This window comes from Lepidothrix coronata, unplaced genomic scaffold (assembly GCF_001604755.1).
Source record: "Lepidothrix coronata isolate B3197 unplaced genomic scaffold, Lepidothrix_coronata-1.0 Scaffold11, whole genome shotgun sequence".
Classification (NCBI taxonomy): Eukaryota; Metazoa; Chordata; class Aves; order Passeriformes; family Pipridae; genus Lepidothrix; species Lepidothrix coronata.
In genome coordinates this window covers 4,128,542-4,150,342 of record NW_016690191.1, presented here as the reverse complement: position 1 = coordinate 4,150,342, position 21,801 = coordinate 4,128,542, and the positions used below count along the sequence as shown (strand labels likewise).

At 39.6% G+C, this 21,801-nt stretch overlaps 1 protein-coding gene across 1 annotated transcript in view; it reads right to left on the bottom strand.

The window, feature by feature from the left end:
- The window catches only part of AGBL1 (ATP/GTP binding protein like 1), a 249,268-nt gene that overhangs the window by 126,889 nt on the left and 100,578 nt on the right, over positions 1 to 21,801 (bottom strand). Inside the window, exon 17 of the mRNA XM_017805280.1 lies at positions 647 to 776. Within this exon, the coding sequence (XP_017660769.1) occupies positions 647 to 776 (130 nt within the window). The remainder of the gene's footprint in view (positions 1 to 646; positions 777 to 21,801) is intronic.

The window sequence follows — 21,801 nt, the reverse complement described above, 5'->3', positions numbered from 1 at the left end:
CTTGGACATTTCCTGCCTGGCTGTAGCTGTCATCAGCCAACCTGTCAGTCCGTGCATCCACATCTGCTTGTCAACATTTGAACCTCCTTGAGGCTTTTCTTCTGAGGTCTCAGAACTATCTTTTCAGTCTGCTGGGCAACAAGACTGAGCAGATGTGATGGATCACAGCCCTAGTCCAGCTGCAGCTTTGAGGTGAGACCCATATCATGGTAGCCCACAAAAGTAGTTGTTTTCTTCCTTACCAAAGCAGCATGGAAGTTCAGACACTGTGAGGGCTTGGAGGCTCTGTTTTCATGGGCTTTAGCATAGTCCACTTAGACTAAATCTTTGTGGAATTTCTCCTATCACTGCCATGAAGATAGCAATAACCTACTCATAATATTTAGCTCAGTTGGAGTACTTGGAAGATATAAAGAGCTTTAAGGAATTCATTTTCTCATTTTTATTCCAGGTGTGCAGAGATTCTGAAATTTGGAGTACCTGGATAGAAGGTGCAGTAAGTAATAGATACCCAAGACCTCCAAAACAATTCTGTAAGATGAAAGAGTAAAAGTATATGATGCTTTCCAAATCATTCCAGCTCTATAACAAGACTGTTCACAGAACTACAGTAAGCAACTCACAAAAGATTCTGGAAGAGACTCACCAGAGGAGCCCGGCCAATGCTGCGCAGGTAATAGAGAAGACCTTTGGCGTGGTAAATAGTTGGATGCAGCTGGGAATTGGGTGTCATCCACTGTCTGTTCAGATCATGCCCACTCAATGAACAACGGTAGCTGAAATCAGAAAGCAACACATCACAAACTAGTAAAACAACAGCTGATTCCAAAGAGTTTCCAATCCTGGCAAGCCCTAGCACGAGGAGTGGGAATGTCAATAGAATACAAATATAAAGGTTTTGAACACTGGGCTGGAATGAACCAATGGTCCACCTTATATTTCAAAGGTTCTTGTAGTATATGAATATTACAATTTCCTTTCCTTCCAAGGTTCACATAATTGCAGTCCTGAAAATAAATGCAGTTTTTCCTTTACCTAAGAATGCACAAATCAAAGACAAGAAGTCCACTGCAGTGTTCTAAATCCATGCTATCTACGAAATTCACCCAGCTTACATAGAGCTCAGGCTTCTCAAAACCTCCACAGTAAACAAGCACTTCCAACTCCTACTCATTCTAACTGAAGGCAGGCACTCGAATCTCTTCAACCAGTCTGAAGTACAGATGCACTTAAGTGAGATGAGCTGGGTCTCTCATTTAAGCTTCTCTACTCACAAGAAATGCCACTATCTAAATCCTGTCAAGAAGATCTTGATGCATGCTACATCATTATGGAGAACAATTACCTAGCTTCACTGCAAAGGCTGGATAAAAAGCTAAATAAGGATCCCAGACTTGCACTGAGTAAACATTTCCCTTAGTTTGAACATATTCTGTTACTGACTCAGTGATCAGTGAGAGATGGTGCAGGATACTTGACTGTAGGGAGCAGTACAATTTTGAAAAAATCCAACTAATCTCTCTTGTTAATGACTATGTGCCAATCAGAGCCTCCTTCCACTCTTCAAAGGATTTGCTGTAATGTGGTTCATAATTTTCAAAACATGGTGTGGTGATACAATTCAGGCATCACCTCTAGAGCATATAAGATATCGTGGTAGGTCCTCATCATCTCCACAGTATCCAGTCCGGTACTAGGATGCTTCTAGTGGCACTGTAAACTTGGGCTCCTTCTACTTCAAAAAAAATTTCAAAAATATCCAAAGTGTTGGGTGAACTTCTAGCTATGGAGTTGTATCCAGTTTTGCTGCTCGAGCTTCCTAGAACAAAATAGAATATAAATGTACTTGTAGAGATGGGGGTCTGCTGCTGTACTGGCAGAGCCTTGCACTGAGGTGTTCCGCGTGTAGCACTTTGGGCAATATCAATGCCTTGCAAAGGATGCTTGAAGAAAAAGGCTCATAAAGCAGGAATGCTTTAAAAAAACAACCAAGGTGCAAACAATGGAGAACTGGTTAAGAATGAAAGGCAAAGAAATAATAAGAACCACTAAGAATATTTCATACATTTTTAATGTACAAAAAAAAGGTCTCTAAGCCATCCTGGGGTTTCTGGTAACACCACAAGATCCATTCCAAGTTTACTTTCATTTCAGCTATCTGAATTCCCTTATTTCCTCATAATCCACAATTCCCATGTTACTCATTCAGCAAATCATAAAACATTAGCAATAGCTAACACTTGGGAAGTCAGCAAATGGTGCTGTGAGGCTTCTGCCAAAAATTCTATATGAAAACATGACAACTTCTGCTATGTTTCTTAAAGGCTCTTTGGATAAAGTTACCTTTAGGCTCACCTCTCCTGATCTTCAGGACAACAGCTGCTCAACTGAGATTAGCAGCTGTATTTCTGCCAAGAAATTGTGTGCTTACACAATTTCCTTTCAATAGGTACAATGCCACAGTCATTGGGTCGCATTCAGGAACTCGTCTTTCCCCAGTGTGACTATGAAAAAATAAAACCCAGACACTTCCTTGACGTAAGTGTGATACCTTCCTGCATCACAGTGATATACCAGGGAGCACAACTAATTGAAAAAAAAACAAAAAGAATTTTCATTCAGAGGGAAAGAATGATAACTAGATTTTTATTGTCATATTTTAATTTAACATCAAGAAAAAAGAGGGTCTTGTTATTTCAGAACCACAGAAATAGTTTCTCAACATTGTCAATGTTCGCAAAAAAACACCCCTAAGCCCACTATATGCCCTTCACTGTGGGAATTGTCTGTAGTTTATGTCTACTCAAGCTGTCTACACATATCCCTCTACCAAAATGCCTTGGCACACACCGGAAGAGTCCAATACAAAGAGACAAACATGCAGGGGAATAGGAACATGACAGCTAAAAATTATTCCTAACAAGATTCAGTAAATTCAGAGATTAATGTTAAACCAACCCCGAGCTCAATTTTTATTTCTTAGACTAAACTAAAAGCCTCTAAAAAAGTTCATTATTCCTTCAGCACTTATAAAGAAACCTCGTGATCCGTCATATAAGAAAAACTCCAAATCAAGTCTTTTAACACACATGAAAGCCAAGCAGACAGTGTGACAAGGCACCAGTGTTTCCTACTGCAGAATCTGGTTCCCCTGTGGCCCATGGACTGCAAGGCTTTACTCATACACAGGCACAGCTTCCACACAGCACACCAAGATCTCTGCAGTTCACAGCACCCTCACTCTTCAGACAGTCCATAATACAATTTACCAATTCTGCTGCTCTGACAGAAATTGTGGATTTTCTCAGAGGTGACCCTATGACAAGGCCATTCCCCCCCTCTGTAGTTCACAGGTGCTGCTGGTTGCTTAGTATTAGTTTAAGAAGAATCATCCAACTCTAAACCAGTTATATGAAAGTTCTTACTGACTGCAGGGAAAGAAGGTAACATCTCTGCATGAACGAAAGAGCTAGAAGACGAAGTGCAGCTTTGTCCCTTCAATGATTAACATCTCTGCTCATGTAAACAACCTTCAAATATTAGCCCTCTGTCTGGCTGTATCCACAGCTCTTAAGAAGATGCAAACTTTAAATTTAATTACAAGAGGTTGATTTTTCCCACCCTGCTCCCTCCTTCCTTCATATACTAAAGTCTGTTTATTTTTGTACATGTCAGTTCACTGCCAGCCCTGTTGCTCCTCATCCCTTCCCTTCCTTTCTTCTCTCTTTCCTAACAGTGATGACAGGCACAGATAACATTTTTTGCCTGTTATGCTCTGCAGCCAAGGGCAAAGGTAAAATATTAAGCTGATTTCAAGTGCTGATAGCAAATAAAGGAACTAGGAAACTGAGAATGGCTTTGGATGTTTGGCAGGATTTAACGAAATTCACTACTCAAATCAAAGGCATTTATTACAAAACGGTTCCAAGTTACTCTATTTCCTTGGAATGCTTTACATGTCTTTTCTCCTTTGCAGCATTAGCTAGAATATATGCCACCTTGGATGGGACTACTGCCAGCTTACAAAAACAATTGCCAAAAAAAAATCCAGTAAGAAAATCCCACTTCTGTGTCTCTGTATAAAGTACTGTAATTCTGCTAATTGTGCATTACCCAGATATATTCTACATAATTCTCTCTTGCTTCTCTTGTTCACAAGATGTGGGGAAGCAGCAGAACCAGCAAAGCACTTCCTCATATTTTAATGGAGGGTGGACTAAGGCAGGCAGGCACTGTTTAACTAGATGATGAAAAACAAGGCCAAAAAGTCAACTTCTCCTGAGAGATCCCTATAAAGTACCAAGCAATGGTGGTTTCTCAATTGCACTGTGAACTATTGCCTATTTATCACCAGGGCTTTAAAAGGAAATTTTTTACTACTTTCTTCTCTTTTTTTTTATAGCACCTTACACACACATACAATGCCAAATTCATCTCCTGAATGACACTTGTGCTATCTGGATGCCAACCAATTTAAGGGTGCCATTGAAAGGACCTGTCTCATTTCAGACCACGGCTGCTGTACAGCTCTTCCCTCCTGGCACTGACTAATGAATCTATGATTCACAACACTTCCTCTTGGGCAAACACTATCCTGAAGTATCACTCTGCCAGTTTTTTCTTGCCTCCCTGCAGCTGAGCACTGATACTAATTAGTGTAATGAGCCTTCAGCATTTCACTTGCTATATCTGACTGATTTTGTCGCAATGGACAATTCCTTGCTTCCCAAGATAAATGATGCAGTCTGTGTTATTCTTGTTCCATGCATGTAACCATATCTCTATCCTTGCTCAGCTGCCTCCGATAGAAAGGTTCCTTTTCTGTCTGTGGATACATTTCATTAAGTTGCGTTTGGTCACAAATCACTTAGAGATGCAGAACAAGATCTGCTTCACTCCAGCTAATGCTGTCAATGTCATAATCAAATAAGACAAGGAGTTCACATGATCTGCTGAAAAAGTGAGTTAACAGCCTTATCAGAGATGAGCTAACCCCCCTTCCAGCTTCACATCAAAGGATGCCCATCACATTTCTATTTCCTCTAGTTGCAACAACATTAATCATTAAATACCAGATAATTCATTCCCCTGCTGTTGCCCATGCTTTGCACCGTCACCTGCAAGAAAGATGCAAGTAATAAGTCTTTGTACTAATTTATGAAGGAACAAATAATGATTCAGGGAGCAAATAAAAACTGGGTCCTTGTCCATGAGATGTGGTCTCTGACGAGTCTCTCCTAAGCATCTTCAAAACTTTATATATCATTGATTAAAAAAAGTCTTAGAACAGCATTTTTAGTCACTGATTTTGAATGGAAAAGTCAATTTTCAGCTCAAAGTTTCATATAACAAGTATCTACTTTTTGCAAGAAATGTTGATTTTCCTCACCAATCCAACATCCTCTTCCCCTCAAACCCCTAGATATCCTGTCAAAACTCCAAATTGTACTATCCAAAACATCAGAACTGTTTAAGAGAGATGTCACAGAAAATATGCATTTGAGGTTTCCTAGGCACCTGTTCCTATTTGTCAGAGCATCTCCTTGACACACACATCCCCTAAATGCAACACCAAGACTCATGAGATCAACTCAGGAAAATGCAGAATTATGAGGCAACCTGGGAGTTGTAGTTTGGCTGTGGGAGCCAAACAACTCCCGAACGGCACCGTGATGACACTTCCAAATGGAAATACTGTTTTTAAATGGGAAGATTTGGCTCCAGTTCTGATTATCCATTATTCATAGAAAAGCCTAAGCTTTCCGTTGGGGGAAAAAAACCAATCAAACAAACAACAAAAAAGCATTTTCCCAAACAGCCCCGCTTACATCCTCCTATAAGCAATGTCAGCAAATCCTCATTTTGCAGGCAGGGATATCGAGAAGTGAAGCCACTCATGCAACAAAGCAGTAAATCAGTGAAAAACTAGGAATAGAACCTGACAGCTGATGAAAGCATATCACGTTAACTAAAACTTTACTTTCAAATTTACCTCCTTTAGCCTGTTTCTAATTCCTGTATTCTTTCTTATTTTAAATGTGGTTTGTATCCACAGAGCTGAAGAGGATTTTTAACTGACTTAAGCTAATTGCTCACATATGGGTTGCATGGAATTAACTGAGTTGATTTAAAAATCTGTTAGTTAAATCAGTGCGATCTCTGCATATAAATGAGCACTAAGAATTGCAGTTTGCAGATGATTGTTCTAAAATTTAAACCAAAATAAATAATGCAGAAGGGCAAAGTGTGGCATCACAGATTAACTGATACTCACAAGCAAAGGGGTATGTATAGGCCCAGCGAAAAAAAAAAGTAATAAAAAAAGAACATGCACCAGTGACTTCAGACCTCCATTAGCTTTTCCTAGAATCTGTACTTAGCCAAGTAATCCAGGAGGTAATACCCTGGCATCTGCAAAGCTTTGCATGGCAACAGGTCTTGTTTCAGGAAGCTGACACCTCCCAGCAAAGCAGGACACTGACCTGCCAGCTGACAGGGAAAACAGGAAAGAAAAAGGAGAAAAGAGAAAGAGGCCAAGAAGAAAGAGGCAAAGGTGAGAAAAACAGAAGTCACTCCTCCCAAGCTGAGGTGCAGTATGTCCCAGTCTCCATCACCTCAGTTATCTTCTCCAATAGAAACAAGCACCAGGGAAAAGTCTCTGCCAGTCACACCTGCATGACAATGAGGTGGTGGCATTCCAAAATAAGATACTTTTGAGCACATATATTTTCAGCCCTGTAGGAGTCTGAAAGGTTGTTTTGCCAAACTCATTCTGTTGATTTCTGAACATATGTTAATAATAAACTAAAAAAAAAAAAATAAAACAAGGCTGCTATAGATTAGGCAGAGTTTCTTGTCCCCTGTAATGCTCAGTAGGCTCACACATTCATCCTTCAGTATTAAATCCCATTGATCAAAAAAGATGCCATTTTTCTTCTCTAGTTCTGACACAGGATGAGTTTACTTTTTTCACCAAGTTGCTCAGCTCAGAATAGGAGCACAAAAAGGTACCTCACTGTACAAGAGGGTGATGTGATTCATGATGAAATTGGCCATAGGTTGACATGCTCGAAGACACACTATACTTCCTCCATCAGTAAATTATAGTACTGACAAAGCAGAATTAACTGAAATATGCTGAGTTGTAGCTTACAAAAGAACACAAACACAAGTACAAAGCTTGCCAAGTCTTTTCCTTTACAAGGTAGGCATGGGCTAGCTAAGGAAGATAACATTAGATGATGTTACTTGCTTATGCTAGAAGGGTTTCTTTCTTTTTCCCCATCTCCATTCACCATTTTTCCAATTTGTTGTAGACCCAATATAATTGTGAAGATATTACTGCTCTATCTTCAACACCACTGGAAATTCCCACTATAGGGGGCTATAGCATTATGAAACTTGACCTCTACTAATTTCATAGGCTACTTGCAACATATAATCTCCCTGCAATATAGTAATAATTCCACACAGGTTACTCAGAAATGATACAGAAGAATCCAGGCTTGTTGTATTTCTCCTTTGTGACATGGGATTTCTAACTCTGCCTGTGAATTCCACTGAGGAGTCAGGAGTTCCTATAAAACACTATTTGCTTTCTTTGCAATAAATGTTCCCTTCTGTGCAGATAAACAATATTTATGGATCAGACCTGTTTGCAAAACAGCTTCTGTGTTAAAACAGGGGGGCTGGAACTAGATGATCTTTAAGGCCCCTTCCAACCCAAGCCATTCTGTGATTCTATGAAAACAGGAAAAAAAAAATTAAAAAAACCTCCAACGATAAAACAAAACCACAAAGCAAAACAAAAAAGAAAAACAAAACAAACAAAAAACCCAAAACAAAACAAAAAACTAAAACAAAAAAAAACCCAAACAACAAAACACACCATACCACCACAAAACAAACAAACAGACAAAAACACAAATGAAAACCACCAAACCAGTCAACCAAATAAAACAACAAAATCTCCTACTTTTATTTTCTTGTTATACATTCCATCTGACTTTGAAGGGATGTGATTAATTTCCATTTTACCAGACACATACTCCTGGATTCTTTTTTTGCCAGCACACTGTATGTTCCTCACTGATGTTCTTTCTGCTCCTCCATGATACTTCTCTCCCATTTAATGATCTCTTGCCTAACATTATGCATGGTTCCCTTATGTATTTCTGGAGACCATTAAGGCTTTGAAGGACTTGAGCAACAAGTTAAAAACACCATCATTACCAATAACTGGAGATTGCTTCTTGCAATAGCGAGAAAGTGATGCATAGCAAGTAGTTTGATAAGTCACTGCAGTTACTGAATAATTAAAAAAATAAATCCCCAATCACCACTCACTCTTTTGCAGACCCTCCTGCTCTCAAATGTGTGTATTGTGTCCCCTACTACACCCTTTTTGTAAGAGTCCCAGGTAAAGAGGAGAAGAAAGATTGGAGTTCCTCCAGTGCCCAGGCCAGGGAAACAACGTGTCTTAGAACTGCCAGACAAATTATGAATTTGAATTGTCCCTGTATGAAAACTGACAGCTACTACCCAGGCTACACAACCAACCTGTAGACAACAAAGTTAATAATAAGCCTTTAGTTCACCAGGATGTGCACATAAAAAATAATTATTAAATAATTATAATGGTGGTGAGACATGAAGAGATAACAGTTCTGCATGTGCAATTGTCCACAAAACAAATTCAGCCCTCTGGCAGCATGAATCTACTCCTTCAGTGCATCCTTAGAGATCAGGCAGCAGTCACCGAAGGGCATTTGAGGGACTGATCTGTAGCAAGTAGAGAAAGCAGTCTGGGGTTATGCCTGTAGATGCACTAAGCTCCTTTTTATTTGCTGACTTTCCCCCATGCACATGCATTTCAAGCCTTCAAACCTCAGCTGAATCCTAATTCTGCTACTAAAAAAACTACAACAAATTGCACTTACATAACTGCTCATCCAAGCACGGTGTCTCTGGGCACTTCACAACAGTAAAGTTAAACGAAGCATTCAATACACACTTATTAAAATAAAGTATCCACTAGAGAAACCTGATGGGCTTGCAGAACTGCAAAAAATTCAGAAAAAAAATTAAAATACACACATATAACAAGCAGTAACAGATAAAATTCCTGTAAAACAAAAAAAAAAAAAAAAAAGACTGAACCAAATTCTCCATAAAGCTCACAAACCCTAGCAAGACTTGGACAAAGTTTTAAGAGAGCTCATTCAAGTGCTAAGTAAAGCTGGCACTGAAAATTCAGGATGCATAGAAAGATTTAAAATTCCTAAGAGGTGCTATCAGAATCTCAGGGGAGCTGAGAGACTTGCAATAGGTACTGTGCTGAACACATTAACTCTGGAAGTCTCGCTGGAAGTTTCTAGTAAAGAAAAACTAGGGCACTACATAGGGACAAATGTATGAAAGTGGTTCACATACACTCATGCGAGCAAAAAATCTAAGCTGCTTTTGCATAGCAATTGACAAATTTTAATTGGGGACGGGTACGATCAAAAAATTCCCTCTTGAAACAGATTTGTAAAGGGAAGTTACTTGAATACTGAAATAAATGACCTGATTTTTCAAAATATGGAGCTACTCATCATAGCCTATTGAAGTTCAATAGAGTTGCAAGCACTCCGCATCTTCCAAAGTCAGGAAATTCTTAAGTAGCTTCCTAAAAAAAAAAAATTGGATTGGGGCAACTACTTTGTGGTCTTCAGTATTCATTTTTAGCTCTCTTCCTAATATGAATCAGGAAGCTTGAAGCATCAGAAGATAGCAGCAGTATTCCAGAATGAAGGATACAGCGCTTTATCCAAACACTTTGGGCTTTTTTCCCTTTAGCTCTTCCCTGCCACCCCCTCCCCACGCTTGTTTTTAATGTAACATAATAGGAGACTCATCTTTTAAAGGGGAATGAGCTGTGAATACCCGGGGACTGATGGATAAGCATGAAGACACCCATGAAGAAAAGTCACGATCAGCATCCCATTTTGGCAGCAAAATGTTTAAAAATCTTTCAGACAAGTGGCACTGTCCTTTTTCAGTGAGTTAAAAATATCATGTCCTGATCAAAAATTGAAATTTTTCTTAGGAAAGTAGATGACAAAGTACCAGGTTGACAAAGTCCCTTATGAAGATATGGAGAAAAGGAAAAGAATAGAGAGCTCAAATACAACCTCACCATCACTTATTGTAAGACATATAGAAGGGTAATCTACAGCTATAGATCTTCTACTTGGAAGGCCCATGGGTAAAAATTGACACAGTGCCATTAAAAGCAATTTTTATCTGGTTAATCTAATTCAGCACACTCAGGCACCAACGAAAGAGTAGGACCACACTGGCTGTCGTTATAGAAATCACCAACTGAGGGCTACAGTTTTTCCCTGTATAGAAAACTGTTTTCAACCTCCCTGTGGAGAAAAATATTTTGCATATCTATGTAAAAGAGCTGAATACATTTTAACTGTTAATACACATTTAGACTCAACAGGTGAATGGCAGCACTGATGTACTGCACATACAGGGCAACACACTTGTCTCTAAGGAGAAACAGTGCTGAGATCCAACCTGGAGCCAAGAGATTTTCTTTGCCAAAGAAGACAGCACTATTCTGTCACTGCTAGGAAACTTCAAGACATTGAAGTTTTATCCATGCAGAAGTAACTATAGTCTCTCTCTCAGTAGAATGACATTAATAAAGCAGGGGAATAAACTTTTCTTTATTTCAAGATAGATTTGAAAGAGAAACAAGCACTGTGTTTGCTTCAAATCCCCAGAAAAGGCAGGAGGGCTAACTAAGGCTCTAGAACAATTCTGATGATACCCAGTAGTGTTTTTTTCTTTTTTTAAAATTCTTCAGGATTCCTTGTTCTTTGAGCAATTCTACCACTCAGACCCAAGAGAGAATAAAAACTCAGATGCATAACGTTTAGTCAATACAGATAAGCTCACAGAAATATCCCCTACAAAAATCAATGTGCAAATTCAAATAGGCCATTCTTATCAGCTGGAATAAAGGTTGAACAAGCTTACGAATTATTTTGGCTTCTCTTATATTTTTTGAATACTTATAAACAAGGGAAGTAATTTGCTGCTTACAGGATAGGACTCAGTTAAAACTTCAACCTCTCTTCTACCCTTCTTGACCAGCTTCATTCCAATAATATTGTATAATTAATAATCCTATATAGTGCTGTGAGATGCTTAATAGTTGTAATTTTTGTTAAGATGCAATGTTTATAACCACCCTCCAAAAAACATTAGAGAGAAATATAAATCTTCTTCCAAAAAGTTGATTTTCTGGCCAGTTAGCAAGTTTGATCACCAGAATTTGCCAGTGAAACAAAACAAGTATATCAAACCAGTTATATTCGTTTCCATTTTATATGCCCAAAATAAAGATCTACCCTTTAAAAAAAAAAATTAATCATCCCCATCCTCCCTCAGAGCATGGTGAATGTACTTTCAGTGTGAAATCTCCATTTCAATAGGACCATCTTTTTTCAGACTAACACCGGGACATTTCAAACAATTATATAATCATTAAATTAAGCCCAAAAAGCTTCTTTAAGGTATTACTGCCATCACTGTATAGATGGGTAAAGTAACTACAAAACAGTTTAATGACTTGCCTGAGATTGCAGAGTAAACATTTGAGAAAAATGGAAAAATGATGATTCAAAGAGAGCAAAACATTCACTATTTTTTTTAAGCTGTTCACAGCCTGGAAAGCAATTACTTAGTGGTCCTCAAAGGATGCCATGAAGGATGCTTATCTCTATTCCTGAGCACTGAAAATTACCAGTGACAGACAGAAAAAAGGGATTGGAACCAGGAAAAGAATAAAAAAAAAAAAAAGGGAAGAATTAGGCCTATAGAGCTCATTTCTCTTCAGCTCACAAGGCAAATTTGTTGGCCTGAAAAGCACACTGGCTGAATTGCAGCTTTGAATGTATTCCTCATGGTGTGACTCCACAGCTGCAAAATCCCAGCTGCAATTAGGTAACTGTGGGACTGGATCTTATATCATTTCTATACATGCAGGCACTCCAGCAGTGACTGTGGAGGCTGCAGCTGGCCTGCCATCAGCCCCCAGCTGCTGTCTAACAGCAAAGCAGTAACTGCAATTGTATGTAAACAGTAGAAAAACTCTAATTTTGTGAGTGTTGAAATGGGTTGAAAGTTCTTAATGCGGTTTCAGTCCAGCACTTCAGTCAGGTGAATATGACTTGCTTGGGAGAAATCACAGAACATGGTTTTACATCATCAGACAGGGTGGGGTGACCTTCTAAGCATTAAGACTTCAAATTGCCAAAAAAAATTGCTGAATTTCAAAGTAAAAGCATTTTAGAGGAAATACAAAACCCTCACTATTCAAGTTGTGAGCCATTCTCCAGTGATTAAAGATTAGGATGGTGCCTTTTCCTCACATTTATCTGAGAGGAGGATTCTCATGTACTTCTGTAGCACTGGTTGCTCTCCAAAAGAAATACTGCATCAAATGGTTTGCAGATGCTAAGGATGAATTAAAGAATGGTGCTTTACATCCAAAGCCACAAACCCATGCCTCCCTCAATATTCAAGTTACACGCTGAATGTTCCATTTGGTGAGTACCTCTGAGTACAACCTCTAGAGGTAGAAGCACAGCTCTCATTCAGTTGGTGTAAATCTAAAATAATTCCACCAGAACACATTGAAAAAGTTAAAAGGACTTACTTAGTGCTTAACATACGCTCAAACCATCATCTATTTGATAACTTTCCTTGACATGTGGCATCTAGCTATCCCATCTTCCCTTTCCTTAATCCCCCAGTGAAGGCCATTTGATGTTTAGATGCTTTCATACCAGTAATAGACCCACTCCATGAATTCACAGTGAATTATCATTTGACCTCCAATTACTTATCTCTCTCACTAACCCCCATCAGCTACAAATCTCTCTTGACCAAATTCACGCGTTGTACAGAAGAGCAAACAATATTTTAAACAGCACAGAAATAGACCACTATAGAGAAGAAAAAGGAATTGAGACTCAAAATGGATCTCATGGGCAACAGCACACCAACACAGCACATATCCCCACTGCAGCGTTTCATTTCAAGCTTCCAGTGCTGCTCAGGAAGTTCACATTTCATTCTCATGTCAAGAAGACCATCTCTCCGACTCTCCAAGAATTAAGCAAGCCTTAAAAGAAAAACCACCACAACCAAAGCAAACAAACAAAAACCCAAAACAAATCAAAAAGCAGTCACATCATCCCAGACAGTTTGTTCCAAGTGTAAAGCTTCAACAAAAGAACAGCTGCTCTGCCACAAACTGTTGTCCAAGTATCTTAGAGATATTAACTAGGCCAGGAGGTCTTTTGTAGATAAAGATGAGAGCATGTGAGGAGCTGCCCATTCCCTTCCTGCCTCTTACAGGTCTGTCACTTTACCTGCCTGTCAGCAAAGCATCAAGAAAGAGTTCCACTTGGAGAGAGCTTTACTGTTCTCACACACTGCTGGCACACACAATACAAGATGTATTGCCTACTGCTACAACAGTTGGAAAAGAATGCCAAGCCCCATCATTGTGAGCAGACTGTTTATCATTGACACCAAAAAGCTGCTGGAATGGGAGGACTTGGACTCAGCTCTGCCAAAAGGAGATGTTTGGCCTGGCAGTGAGCAGATAAAAGGATGCCACGGGGTTGTCCTAAGTTATGCTACTGGCACTACCGTTTGGGTAGAGCTCACTATCTTGAATTGGCAGAAAGACCCCAGAATTCAATCCTTCTCTCCCCAAACAACTCTTCAATCCATCTCAAAAAACAACTAATATGGATATTGAAAGGAAATAGATGATTTCCCATGCTAGGGAGATTCTCCAATATACAGTTTACATTTTCCCTCTGGAAGAGAAAGAGCACAAGCAGGAATTAACCTGCTTGTTGGCCTACAAAAGGAACAGGACGGTTCAGAAGTCAGAGACTGATTTGCTGTCATCATTTATTCCAAGATCCCTGTTTACACTAATAAATCCTTATGCTCTTGCCTTACTCCAGAGGACAAATAGTCACCAGGTCTTTCTCATCTAACAGAGTCAGTGAGATAAATGCCCAAAGCCACTCACAGCCTTGCAGACAGCAACAGCTTTGGGCTTTCATGGTATTCCTTCACAGCTACTTCTGTTCATCCCATGGGGTTCTCCAGGGATGATTTGTCATGGTCCATAGCGAGTTGCCTAACAGTTTCTTGCAAAATTCAGTGAGAGGTTACGTCATTGTTCCACCTGGAGTGCCTCAGGGGGTCTCCTCTTTCTTGCTCTTCCTTTTGCCAACTTCCACTCACATCTACCATCTCAGCAGGGATGTTATTTGAAGCAATAACAATGCTTTGGAACAGGTTCCAAGGTAAATTAGTTTGCATCCATCACAAATTCTGCTATAAACTATACTTGCATATAGTTGCAGGATAGAAAACTGTTGAACACAGTGGGGGCTCAAAGATCCTAGTGTTTATTATTGACCTACTCTCTCCTTTAAGAAGCAAAAGGAATCTTGCTGCTGCAGCAGTTTGGAACATACCACTTGAATAAAATCATAATAGGAATAAACTCAGTCAAATCCCTTTTCTTACAGATTATTAAATCCTCCTGAAGCAGAGTAAGTGTCAAGAATAAAGCTTAGGACAAATAGCTGGATATATTTTTTACTTCCATACATGTAAAGTAACTCAAGAGCCTTGAAGGAAAGAATCACTTCCCTGGGTACTCTGATTCAGTGAGCTAAGTTGAATTCAGTGAGCTAAGTTGAAGTTCATTCCAAAACATGTTTTCCATCATTACAAGGGGGCATTTGAGTCAACTATGTTTTCAAAGTATTATTTACATCCACTTCTCAGGATTTCATCAAATGCAAAGTGACTACACTGATTGAATGGACACAGCGCCCTAATTGCATTCAGAGAAGAAAGCTGCTTGAATTTTATTTATTTATTCACTGATTTATTATTGTTATTTAGCTGTCTGCTTGCAACTGCAAATATGCCTTTGCTGCTCCATTAACCTGATCGCATATCTATGTTTCAAACTCAGCCCAGAATGCCCACACAGGAAATATCTCTGCAACACTTGGGGAAGCTGTGCCTTGCATTTATGGCCAAGACCGTGGGTTACATTTTTAATGAACACCTCTCCAGGTTCCTACATAGTAAACAGGTATTCTCTAAGAGATTGTGTGTGTATATGTAACTTCAGGTCCTAGCAAGAGTTGCAATGGCAAGGAAGCATCTTCCTTTTTCTGTTCCCAAGGGAAATGTTTCCTCATCATCACAACATCACAACCCCAGCATACAGTGTTTGCTACTTGTTATAGCAGAGATGCAAATTGCATTTCCTCTGCAAGCAGATGTTTAAGCCAGATGTTTCACTGCCAGATTCCGATTGGCTGACAAAGTTAACAGTTTGTTCTTAAGCCTGAGGGATAACAAAGAAAGATAACAGAAGAAATTTGCACAGCACACCTGAGTCGTGCTTCCAGCTACCAGTGGAGCAATTGTGAATTTACAGGGGGTTGTAGGAAAACAAGATCCAATTGCAAGCCAAGGTCTATCAACCCATTTGCCTTTTAAGCTAAAGGCTGTAGAAATGCTTCACACAAATGTTACTCAGAAGACCATCTAGACACTTATTTACCACTTCCTGAAATGGAGAAAACAAGAAAATTAATCAAATCACTGTTTTCCTATTTGGTACACCTAGCCAACAGAATATGCATTTTCAGAACATTCACAGGCTCAGATTCCAATGCCAAAGATATCCCTGTCAGAATTCAGGGCATTATGCTACACATTAAAATAAACTCTTTAGAACAAGGTAATAAAAAATCTTATTCCTTCTGTTTCTGGGTATAAGATTACCTCAGCAAACTCAGAAAATCTTTCCTTACCACCCATCACCATTAGAATGGCACGCTCAGAACTCAGTATTGACACTTGGTGTCACCTATTTAATATGATGATGACTACCAATGTCAGGCTTTGTCCTCTCGGACCAGAGTTGCCATATGATACCTGTCAATTCTTTACTATGATTTTTTTACCTTCCTTTCAACTGCTATTACATTGTCTGGTGGGAAAGAAAAGATGTTTTCTTTCTGTCAACTATAACTTCAAAGTTGCAATGGAGAAATAATTACAAATGGTAAAAAACATGCTCAGAAAAAAAAAGAAAGAAAAAGAAAAAAGAGAACCCTTTTCTTTAGTGAGTTGATACATCATTTTATATATATATGTGGTATATGACCTTTCTGTACCCAGATGCACTGCAGATATGTCACAGATCATTCTGAATAAATACTATGATCTTCCTCCCAAATGTACCACTAACAAGTCTCTGGCAGAATATTTAAAAAAAAAAATTCAGACATTATATATGACACTTGTTTCCATTCCCTACTAGACACCTATCATTTTTTTACCTCCAGGTAAGACAGTGTATAAAAGCAACTCCCTTCCCAAATCCCTACTGGAAGCTAGAAGAATATTACATTACAATCAGCTCCACGCAGACAAATATTTTATTCATATGACACAACTATATAAAGCATATACCAGTTAATTTTATCTACATAAAAACCACAATGTGGCTTCTTAATTATTTCAAATTCTTTTCCTAACCTGCTGAGGTACATTTTACCTGTTTGGGATGAGTGGCATCAAAATCAGATACCGAGAGTGAAACCCCAGAGATGTTTACAGTAAGCCATGGAATCCCAGGGACCTTCCATATATCCCACAGATAAATGGATTATTACTAACATGATTTTGAAAACAAGTGATCAAAGCCAATTTCACTTCACTCAGCCAAAAGAATTTCAAGGAGGAGAAACAGAGAAATCTGCTGCCATTTTCAAGGTTGATAGCTGCTCTTCTCTTGTAATTCTTCCCCACCAGCTGTTTTGTACATGTCATTAATATCATAATCACTGAATTATTAGTAAGAGAATTTACAAGAACAGCTTGTTATTTCTTGGAGATTAAGGGAAATTGCCATAGAAATGAAAGCTACAGTTTGAAAGATATAAACCCGGGAATATTTTTACTGGGATTTGAGCTTGTTCCAGATCTTAGGAAGGTTTAAGCTACACTAAAGATTTCTGAATGCTATTAATGAGACCATTTAATACTCTCTGTTATTTAATATAAAACATCCTACATAAGTAATAGGGAAAAATATTGTAATAGCGCAGGCCAAGAGGGAGCAAAGCTACTTAAGGAATACAATATAGCCCATTTTGTTGAAACAAAAAGGAAGAATTATTTAACAAATGCAGGAGAACTATGGGGCCAGAGTTTCCTCAAATGACAGCACAGAAGGACTCCACAGTGACACAACTGTGTCCAGAGGCCAATATTGAGGTATATTAGCAGAGCCACACAGAGAGAGGCCAGAAAGAGAAAGAAGACATAACAGCCATCAGAATATGGTACATGCATTTTCAATCAGTACTACATCTCCCAAAACACACAGTACCCTAAATAACTCCTAGAATCTTGGATATCAAAATCTAGGTAATAATTAGTCTACTTGAGAACAGCTGAAGAAACAACATTTCCTATATGCTGTGTGGAAACTGACCTCTCTAAATCACAGTATTTTGTGATCATAGAATCACAGAATGGTTTGGGTTGGAAGGGACCTTCAAGGTCATCTAGTTCTAAATCCCCTGCCATGGGCAGGGACAATTTCCACTAGATCAGGTTGCTCAGAGCTCCATCCAACCTGGTCTGGAACACTCCCAGGGATGGGGCATCCACAGCATTTCTGGACCACCTGTTCCAGTGCCTCATCACACTCACAGTATAAAAATCCTTCCTAATATCTAATCTAAACCTACCCTCGTTCAGTTTGAGGCCACTGCCCCTTGTCCTTGTAAATAGTCTCTCTCCATCTTTCTTGTAGGTCCCCTTCAGGCACTGGAAGGCTGCAATTAGGTCATCCCAAAGCTCTCTCTTTGCCAGGCTAAAAAACCCAATTCTCTCAATCTTTCCTCACATGAAAGAGAAGTGCTCCATCCCTCTAATCATCTTGGTGGCCTCCTCGGGACTCGCTCCAATAGGTCCAGGTCCTTCCAGTGCTGGGGACCCCAGAGCTGGACACAGCACTCTGGGTGGGGGTCTCATGAGAGCAGCATAGAGGAGCAGAATCCCCTCCTTCCCCCTGCTGCCCACACTGCTTTGGACGCAGCCCAGGATACAGTTCCGGGCTGTGAGTGCACACGGCCAGCTCATGTTCAGCCTCTCACTGTCCAAGAACCCCAAGTCCTTCTCCCCAGGGCTGCTCTCCATCTGTTCATCCCCCAGCCTGGATTCAAATGGGGTTGTCCCAACCCAGGTGTAGCACCTTGAACTTGGTCTTCTTAAACCTCTTAAGATTCCCATGGGCCACTTCTGAGGCTTTTCCAGGTCAATGTCCTTCTTTGAACCTACCTGACAAAAATGAAATGTTTTCAAACAGTCTCTCTACTGCCAGGATACAACAGCAAACACAGGTCCCTTAACAGATTGCCACCAGTAATGACACAGGGCTCTTTGGAGCTTCCAAGGTCCTTGGTCCACATGATGTTAAACAGAAACTTTAAACAATCACAGTGGATTACCAAAACAAATAAAAACGAAGAGTGGGAGAGTGGCAAACAAAAGACAACAATAGAACTGCATGGGGAGAGAGAGACATTCACAAAGAATGAAAGGGCAAAAGTGAAAGATAAAGAGAGATTCTGAATGGAAAAGAAATCAGGATCTAACTCCCTATGGGGGTAAAGCAAGGGAAAAAACACCATATGCTGGAATAACAAGGAAAAACAGGCAAAATATTTACATTTCTTTTCACATAACTGAAAAGATTTAAAGCATAAGAAAAAAAACCAGCTTGGGACTCTGGGGGTTTCTCAGTATTGTTTTGTTTACACACAGAGACCCAGGACTTTGCTTAGAGCATCTTCCATTAGCTCTCCTGCACAGAATTACAAATGAGGAATCAGGTCATTCACTGGAAATGATGCTAATATCAGTCTCCTGTGGTTAAGAAGCTTCTGCAACTGTGGTGGTTCTGGCTGGAAGTTCATGCTGCAAATCCAAATAGCACTGGGTGAACATTAGATTGGAATCCTGTAAAAAATGCCAAACCCTTGCTTGCACCAGACATCCAGCAAGTTGAGAAAAACAACGCTCTCATCATTTGACTATGTTGCTTTTTCTTCCTTGTCTCCTGCAAAGTGACACAAATACTGAAAAGAATATTATTTTCAGTACATTCCTTGTTACCAAAAATCCTAACACAATTTATAGACTATAATTATAAACCAGACAGTGAAACATGAAGAAACGGAAGACAACAGCTGTTCTTCAATCCAGGGCTAACAATACAACATTATCAGTCCCCAAAAGCAATTACAGCCTCCAGGACCTTTAAACCAGAAAAAAACCTGAAAATCAAAGTCAAAGGCAGAGCTTCAATATCCAGCCTGAGATACCAGTCCACCATTTGTAACTGTAAGCTATTGATAAACTGCTCTATCAGGTTATAAGATACTGGCATCGTTTATCTGTTGCTGAAATGCAGTTAAAACATTCAAATATGACACCTCCACATCATGCTGGAAAATAAGCAAGCAGCAGTTATCAACTGAAATTAGTGCTCCAAGGGAGGGAACAGCACAAGCGTTTAGTGCATCATCAAACATTACTGCCCAGCTCAATAAAATTTCTCTGATGACAGCTGATGACAAGCAGTGACAGCCAATAGCCTGGGCTATGGCTTTTGCAGGCCAAAGTAGATGATGTCACATAGAAACCTTGCTCCTCTTCTGAGCCCAGCACATCAGGGCTCACATTTTTGAGGGTTGTCTGAGTTTGGAGAGAATTCAACAGCCAGAAGAGAAAGACTCAACAGGTGTCATAACTGGAGTAAACATCAACCTTTATAACATCTCAAGGCTGCTTTGGATTTTATTTAATTGCTGTGTGTGGGGGGGGGTTAACCTATTTTGTGTTAAGCATATACACTCAAACCAGAATACAACACTACCCTTCTACCAACGTTCACTGTAGTATGCTAAAGGAGCGTGGAGAGATGCAGGGAGGGTTTATAGAGATGCCTTTCTTCACTCTGTTGTTTCTTGTGACTTCTTACATTAAACGAAACTGGAATTTAGAATTTCTCCCTGCTTTGCTTGTTCATCTTTTCTCCCAGCTTGAATTTTCTGTTTTAGCCTTACCCTCAGGATTTCTTACCCCTGGCTCTGCCATTCCAAGCACTTCTTTCCTCTGTACTCAGCCGGGTCTCCCTCACTGTGACTTCAGCTGTAGGAGTTAGCAAAATTGGCTGCTTTGATTAGAAATGTGTGAGTGGAAGGCAGATAATAGCCTGGTTCTCTACACCTGATCTCCCAGTGAGGGGTCATTGATAGGGGTCAACAGCTGAAATAAGTGTCTCATCACATGAAGAGTTTGTGAAGGAAAAGCTGTACTGTCAAATAAAGTGGAGCACAGCAGTGCTGGGAGCTGGAGGGGGTTGAGTTACCTGTATATTTTGGTTGGTTTGTGTTTAGCAAATTTTGTTCTAGGCAGGAGCTTCCAGGAACCCTAGAACCTGAAGTCCTGTATTGAACTACAAAACAGATGCACGTGAGGGACTTGCAAATACATGCTCCCAGAAATTAATTTTTTAAAGGGGCAAAAGAAGCTGTAGCCACCCTTGTGCTAATGCTATGCTCTTGTCTCATCTCATATGCAATGAGGCTGCAGGAATAACCTGGAAGCAAGGGGATTTCCTTGAGCCAGCTCACTGATGGGCTCTGATTAAATTATCTTCAGACTAATCCATTTGTTGATTGACATTTGTAACATGAAGACCATCCCAGATCATTTGACACTGGCCATTGGTGAATCATCAAGTTAAAGCCTTTACTTTAAATGTGACTGTTATGAATGAAATGTCAAGTGGTGACATTTGATATTCTGCACCAATTACTACTGTGCATGCAGGCACATAAGCACCATTTAAGCAGAGTCAGACTCAGGCTTTTAGGAGTTCAGGGATCAAAAGAGATAGACTGGGTCTTGTCTAGGTTTATAGACTACATGGCTGTTGAGACTCCATTAATCAAGTAGGGTAAAAAACAACCATTATGACTAATGGAAAAAGAGAGATGGACTAAAGGAGGTTGAAATGGACAAGTGCTTATTTTATGCCCCACATTCTTTGCTCCACTTGAACAGCCACTGATGCATGAGTCAATCTAAAATGTATCAAAAAATAAAGAGGTACTATTGGGTTAAAGGTGACACAGAAAGAAGAAATCCAAGATCAAAAGTCACAAACTTTCCAGCAGTGGAAGGCACAGAGCTGTGAAAACCTGTTCTGTTGCTTCTTAACTTGAATGGTCAACACTAGGAGAAAGTGTCCTACAGATAGCACATCTGTATCAGGTGTGTTGGGAGTCAAAGCCCTGTTCCTTCAAAAGCCTTTTATCACCCTTACATTTATAACAGCACCTGTACCACTTTGCTACTGTGTTTGTCTGTGTTTCCCATGTATCGTGTACATAGGAAAGTACACATCAGGACTTTCAATCCACTACATTCCAGAGAAACTACCAAACAGAACTGAAAGGAAGAAAGAGAGGAAGTCTGGGGATGTATCAGGGGACAGAACCATGCTTTCAATGCAAAACCTGATACTAAATAGGGGTTTTTTTCCACAGAAAGGTTAAATGTTTAGCACTAAGCTTGGTGGCTTTTTGAAACCTTTCAACT